General features: G+C 44.7%; 1 protein-coding gene across 2 annotated transcripts in view; it reads right to left on the bottom strand.

Annotated features, from left to right (window-relative positions):
- RB1 (RB transcriptional corepressor 1) overlaps nucleotides 1-7232 on the bottom strand; it is a 73704-nt gene extending 66472 nt beyond the window's left edge. For both annotated transcript variants that reach the window (XM_061994685.1, XM_061994692.1), the window contains exons 1-2: nucleotides 7028-7232; nucleotides 6715-6832 (exon numbers count right to left, since the gene is read on the bottom strand). In XM_061994685.1, the coding sequence (XP_061850669.1) occupies nucleotides 6715-6832; nucleotides 7028-7119 (210 nt within the window). In that variant the 5' untranslated portion in view covers nucleotides 7120-7232. The remainder of the gene's footprint in view (nucleotides 1-6714; nucleotides 6833-7027) is intronic.
- Between the last annotated feature and the right edge of the window lie 297 nt (nucleotides 7233-7529).

The raw sequence follows: 7529 nt of genomic DNA on the forward strand, positions 1-7529 counted from the left end.
GTTCCCCAAATCGTTCGTTAAAGCAGAAGCCATGATATTTTTTCTTTTTGAAGTTACTATATTTGATCACAACAGATATCGAGTACTGAAGAAGCCAGAGAGAAGCCTTAAGAAAGAAATATAAAATCATTGCAAGAACACACAATAAATCCCCATGAACTTTTATTCTCCAGAGAGGTTTCAACCATTTACCACACCTGAAGCACAAACTCAACTTTCTGTTTACTAAAGCGTGACAGTAACAAGCACCTTCAGGCATTTTTGTATTACACATCTACATTTAAGGTCTGCCTTCTGTTGCTTAGAAGTAAGGTATAAGGTGTAACTGATCACACTTTACTTAAGAAAAGCCATTCCGCAACGACAGACGAGCCATCCACAAGGAGTCCGCTCTTGACGGTTCACAAGCCAGCTGCTCGGAGTTGGCCAGGAATCAGTTTCAGTGTCATTCCACCAAAAAAGCTCTAAAAAGTGATGTTTTGCAGAAGGCTAGAATAAAAAACTTCAGCAGGTATATCACAGGTTTTGGAAAAAAAGAACTAGGACAACAGAACTAGGTGTGGATGCAGCCCTGCAAGGCTCCTAAGACAGCAAACTTGTAAAATACTCTTCAGACATTTGGCATCCTTGTAAATAAATGTCCAGCACCACCCAGGCTGCTCCAGCAAAGGAGTAGCATTTCAATACATCTCTCAAAAGCTCTATGTCAGAAGTTACACTTGTTAGAGGACAGAGGTGAAAGAGCCCCAGGAGCAAGCGAGCCAAACTCCTGTTCCTTTACACTGTTTTAGCCCACTCCCTGGTTGACTTTTTTTATTCTTTCCCCGATCACTCCACCTAGCTGCCTCACAGACAATACCAATGCAAACCAGAGGGGTCAATTCATCCTAGAAAATACTCCCAAAAGGAAACAGGAATAAAATTGCACTAGACCAGACTCCCTCCACCTTACGAGGTCTTCTAAAACTGCCTCAAAAGGCCTTGCATCCTCAGCACCCGCTAGTGTCCTTGCTTACTCAGCATGACAAATAGCTTGCTATATCTATAAATGATACAACAACAATTTCACTAACACTACTCAGCATTTATTTTGTTTTGCAATTGCTCTGCTTGTTTCTTGGGACCAGCATTTATTGATTCAAGAAAATTTGCTGAAGCTTCCTCCAACTAATGAAAAGTTGCGTTGGTTTTTGCAGTTGACAAGAGATATAGTACAGGCTTGAATGCTAGATAACCATCCACCTTCAACAACGTATTAACTGTCCATTATTTAAGTTACTGCCTTTTTCCTGCATTACTATTTGAGCATTTCTATGAATTATGACACCTTGTACACCTGAAAATTACTTTGAAAGAGGCTGTTAACAGACTGAGATGCATTTGATGATACACAGAGGAATGGATAGTAAAGTCAAATGGTCACTGTCTCTTTGTTTATTGCAAAAGCTCACTTCTTAGATATTTTATGTACCATCATATACTACCAGCAAACTAAAGCTAAGATAAAAAAAAATTGCTCTTGAGGAGGTTTTGCACAGAAGAAAGGCTCTGCTAAGAGATTTGCTCCCAACGCCTCAGCCAGTGCCAACAATTCTTTGCTGCCAAGTACAACAAGCTGTCAGGCACGCAAGAACAAAAAACATCTTGTGGGACACAGGTGTCTACTTTGCAGCATTAACATGTCTGTGATGCACTGTAAAGAATCTTTAAGGTTCAGGCTAGCTAGTGACCTACCAAGAAAAAGGATGACTACTCTGCCACTGGAGTCTGATGACCTTGGTAACTATAAAGCTACCATCACGTCACACCCCTGCAAACCAGGACCATGACATAGTTCTGTAAATACTAGGAACAATTGCATCACTTCATAGCAGTCAGTCCTCTTGATCTATGAGAGATGTTGTATTTACAGGATTCTAGGGAACCAACTCTCTGACTTTGGACAATGTAGGTTAGTGCTGCTGAATTAATACAGCTTTCTGTAGGAAAAGATCTAAAACTTTTACAAATCCTTTCAAAATAATTTATGTCTCATCCTGGGCTCACTATTACTACTACTTAATCTATTTTTAGCAGATCAGTTTGCCTAAATCTTAGTGAAAAGGAATGAGAGTCATGGGCTTAACATGTTCATCAAACTCAACTATTGATTCATGCCTCTCTTCTTCCCAGTTGTTGTTACAAAGTAGCGAAGGCACTGAGAGAAAGAACTTTTTTCCCTCAAGAGGTTCTCCAGTGCTAAACCAGTCACAAGGAGATGGTCACAGCAAGTCTTAGTTCTAGCTTGCAGTTAGAGATGTTTATTATTCTGCCAACACTGACAACACTTTTGATGACAGCCTACAAAAGTGATCCAGGAATAGAAACTTCAAATGACGTTGTGCAAAAGAAAGTCAAGAGAAATGTACATGAGAATTATACAAACACAGATGGGTATTTGAATGAAATGGAATATAGGATGTCATACTGTAAACACCAAAAACCTCATTTTTGAAAAGGAAGTTGTGGAACTTGTTACCTTACTAAAACCTCAGCCACCACACATCCTAACCAATATGAAGAACTAGCTAGATAATACAAGAAACACACACATAAGTTTATGATTACATGGGGAAAGATGGCAGGGAAAAAGAATGAAGAAGCATTCACGATAGAAAACTGTTCAGAATTAAAACTTGCAAGAATAAATTCCTAGGGAAAAAAATATGATAGTGAACACTGTGCTTTGTACAAATAAGAAGTCTTGGGTAAAAACAGTGAGATGCTCTCTTTTTTTGTAGTAAGACGTTTTCTACTGAACAGTGTCTGGAATGAAAGATCACTCCTCGCTCTCAGCAGATTAAATCCAATTCAAGTGCAATATTAGCCAAAAGTAATGGAAGTCAATGGAATGTTTTGAACTGGTTAAAATAGTTCTTCTGACACAAAAAAGTCCCATTATTTTTTTCTTGAATGTAGCAAGACTGGGGAGGGGACACCAATCTTTCCCCAGGATGGGCAGGAGATGAATAATAAAAAAGAAACTGTAAGCCGATGAGCTGTGCTACTGAAGTACAAGGGCATAACATGCACGTGCAACGCATCTGCTACTAAGATAACACCACCAGAAAGAGGCCGTGGTGATGATTTTGTTTGCTTTGGGCCTTTCAAGTAGCCCTTTGTTTTTTGTTTAATTACAGAGGACCCTAAAATAGCTGCAATTTTGCTCATCCATCCAAAGCTTCAGTGGATTCAGATGCAGTTTAAAGTTCTAGAAATAGTAGACGAAGCTCCCTTATTAGTTCATATGTGTTTCATAGTTTTGCCAAAAGCAAGAAGCTTCTGAACGTCTTTTAAGAAGAGGAGGTGGCTTAACACCTACAATGTTTTCTTTTTCAGCAAGAAAAAACAGAATCAAAAGGAAGTGATTTATGTAAATGTAAATTCTGTGAACTAGGAACACTAACTTTTTGGTCTTTATAGAGTAACCTTGCTATATTTAATATCTCATTAGTTCACTCCTTCACTTAAGCTACAGTTCACCTTTTAAGTCTTCTTCACAAAGAACACAGTCCAACTCCTGTGCAAACCAAGTGCTCCCCAGCACCTGCACACCAGTGTAAGTGACCCATTGGAAAGAATTTCAGAATGTAAGATGAGCAACTGGAAACTATGGGAGATGACAGAAACACCTTCAGATGCTACAGACTTTCTGGGGGTTAAAAAAAAAAGGAGAATGAATATAAGTTTACAAGGAACTTGTGCAGGAGTTCACTAGATATCGAAAGAATTTAAAAATGAATCATCTTCCTGGTCGTGTATCAGACTCCTTCCTTTACACCATGCACCAACAGCATTTCTGGGACCAGTGTTTGGAGTTTTGTCCAAGAGTTTTTGAGTTATGATTTTACTGTAAAAAAGTGCAATTAAACTCTGGCTGTCACAGAGGAAAGCTTTAACATTCTCCAGCTACGCAGGAAACCGCCACCTTATTTAACAGACAGTTGTAGTGCTTTGAACAATCTTTCTCTGCAGGTCTAATTTTTCCAACTACAAGTAAGTCACATTTTCCAGAAAGACTGTGTAACCATCTCTCTTCTGTCACCTTTCTCCTCCACATCTCTCACAGGGGCCCAGACATTTCAAGGATTGAAGGCAGAGCTGGGATAGAGTGCAGCTGTAGATCCTTGACTCAAAATGCTGCAGAAACAGGTAAGTTGAATCACAGAATGGTTTGGAAGGAAGGGACCTTAAAGATCATCTAGTTCAACCCCCAAGGCTGAGAGCACTCTTAAGCTACAGTGAAGAACTGTGCAAGATAAGAAAGGTGAAATTTCAGAGAGAAGTACGATCATTAGTAGCTCAAAAGACTCAAAATAATAACTACTAGTGTGGGAAGCTGTGACATCCTGAAGGGGAAAAAAAAGCAACAAGTCAGTCAGTTTTGGTGGTGTCGCTGGCTTCTGCAGATGTTGGCAGAGAGGATTCATTCCAGGCAGCAGTGGATACCAACATTTCTCCTCCTGACTGATGCCTCCTGACATATACCTAGTTTCCAGAGTCTCTTTGCACGTTCCATATACTCTAAATGACCCCAAAAGGACAGTACTAATGAACGTATTCACTTTCATTCACTAAACATTCATTGAGCAGAGTACAGCAGGTGTTCAGACTAGGTCCAAGATCACATTTGCTCCCTGAATCTCTGCCAGTTACCACAGAACCTAATGTTTGGACCACATCACTTCCTAGTCAGCACTTCAAATCTCCTCCATCTCCTCAGAGGTTTAGCAGGCACAATTCTGAGATCAACAACAAGGCCAGTGTGCCAGGGAAAGTAAGGTTTCCAGTCTTTATGCTCTGTAAATGGCTTGAAAGTGGGATGCTATCTCTATTTCAATCAGTGGTCTGATGACTTAAGTTTCAAGTCAAACCAACTAGAGGGTTAAACAGAAATGATCTGGTAGGTATTTGTCTCAACTGGTGTCCTGCTATTTCCCTTTTTGCTTGAGAACAGAAAGCTGTTACATAAGCAGCTTCTGTTCCAGTTTCAGACTGAACAGGTTAGCACTGAACCATGCTGCTTAAAACATACACAGCAGGACAAACTCTGGGACAGCCCCTTCAGCACATGACCAGCACAGGGGAGAAAGGGGTGGGCATTTAAATACAGCCTCCTGAAAAGTTGCTCCTCATACTAACAAGCTAGACTTGGAAAGAGAAGCTGTTATCAGCTAGGCTGTTAACTGGCTTGACTTCACACTCAGATAAAGCTTGCACTGGTCTCAGCTAGAAGGAGCAATTCCAGTGCCTGTCAGGTCCCCATGGAGGCACATGCTTACCACCTTCCTAACTTCAACATCTTGCTGAATTAAGAGAAAGCTCGAGGAAAAAGCTTTGGATTGAACCACAATGTAATGTGGACTCATTCCTATGCACTGAAAGGCTCTTAGCATAGGCCTTAACTGCACTTCAATTGCGAGACAATAAATATTAACTGTGTATCATAAGAAAGACATAGTCATTGTCCTGTTCTGAATAAAAAGGCCATCTTCAAATGCTGAAGGGAGGGGTTTCCAATGCCATGGGTCTTATTTAAACACTGCTAAGTAAAGAACAATGATAACAAAACATCACCTGAGAGTGAAGGTTGCAGAATTATGCTGAACACTGCCTTGTTTTCTCTCACTCAATAGAACTGACTACTCCTGTTTCATTTGATACAGAGGAGCTCAACTATGCTTTTAAGTAAATGCTCCTTGGCAACATCCACAGCCAGAAACAGCATCTGTTACCAAAAGAGCTGTACAGTCTCTCTCCCACACTGCTACTGTATCATGTTGCGAAACTCCAATGCAGCAAGAGCTGGTATATCCATACTGTGGTTTAAAAACCACAGATAACAAGGTATTAGTAGTGGCAGCATAGCTGTGGCAAGTTAGCTCAAGTTGCAGAAGAAGCAGCAGCTAAGTCACAGCAAATGCATTGAGGGTAGCCTGCACCGTGGGAATAACACCTCGGCTAGGTAATTTATATCTACTTCAGGTCTATATAACAAAGCTTCAGTCATGATTTAATTGTATTGTAGCTGTTCTTGGGGTGAGATTGTTGAGATGAAAGCAATACACTGAGAAGGAGCGGGGAAATCAGGAAAGGGCATAGCATTTTGATCTGTTTACACATGCCCAATGACTAACTTTGAACGGAAATGCCTCAACGGTAAGTACATACAAATTGACGTTATGCAGCAGAAAAAAAAGTGTAATGGACAAACATCTCTTTCTCTTCGATAGTCTTTTCCAGACCCTTTCTTCAGCTTCATAAAGAAGGATGCACAGGGAAGAAACACACAGAAACACACAATGAGGTGACCCATATACAGCTGATTCAGGCATACTTCAAATAACTTGTGGTTCAAAGAACTGGCTGATAACATGGTGGTGTTTTCTACCGGCATTTATTAGCAATCTGAAAGAATTCCCGAGCCTGTACCTTTATTGGAAACCATTAACAAAAAAAGGGAGGTATCTAGAAACCCGTTTATATAGACACGCACACTGCAACATCCAACTGCGGTCTAACGGCACTTGGCAAAAAAAGACAGAGCCAAATCGCACAAGCCTTTGGCTGCGAGACACACGGCCCCGGGACGGCCAAGTCACTGCCTAGCGCTTCAGTCCGGGAGACACACAGTAAGCGCGGCACAGGGATGCGTTACAAGAGGCAGGTACTCACTAGAGCTCCATCCGCGGCCGACAAGCTCTCGTACGTCTTCCACGCTCTCTCCCTCACGCTCTCCGACACCTTCAGAGCATCGCAGAGCACCACGAAGTCCGCCTCGCCGATTTCGAGCCTACGGGACGCAAATGGCATCACCAGCGGGGCCTCTCTGCAGCCACTCACCGGATCGCCGAGCTACGGGCGCACGCCGGCCGCTGCCGGGGGCCCCGGGCTGCCGCCGCCCCTCCCCACCGCAGAAGAGCCCGGGCAGAGGCACGGCCCGCACTCCCCGTGCACAGGGGCAGCCCCGCCGCGTCCCGGCGCTTACCGGGGGGCAGGGGGCGGCGGCGCGGAGCCGCCGTCGGGGCTGGCGCGCTGGCTCCTGGCGGCGGCGACCCGGCGGGGGGGCTTGGGCGGCATGGCGGCCCGCGCGCGGGCGTTGGGCCCCGCCGGCGGCGATAACGACGGGCCGGCGGCGATAACGACGGGCCGCCGGCTACCACTGCTGCCGCCGCCGCCCGCGGGAACAGCGCGTCACCGCCAGCCGCTCTGCCGTCACTTCCGGGCCGGCTGCCGCTGCCGCTCCCCCTCCCCGGCCGCTGGCGGCGAGCGGCGGCCGCGCCCCCGACACACACCCCGGCGCCGCGCCGAACCCGGAACGAGAAGCTGCCCGCGCCCGCCGCCCCGCCAATGAGCGCGCTCCTGCCCCTGCGCTAAGCCAATAGGAGGCGGCTCCGCTGCGTGCGCCCAAGCAACTGGAGCGAGGGCGCGCCCCGAGGCGGGAGGGGCTCGGCTCGGCCTTCCCCCGAGGGAGCGGCGGCGGCAGCAGC

The sequence above is a fragment of the Colius striatus genome, chromosome 1 (genome assembly GCF_028858725.1).
Source record: "Colius striatus isolate bColStr4 chromosome 1, bColStr4.1.hap1, whole genome shotgun sequence".
Taxonomy (NCBI): Eukaryota; Metazoa; Chordata; class Aves; order Coliiformes; family Coliidae; genus Colius; species Colius striatus.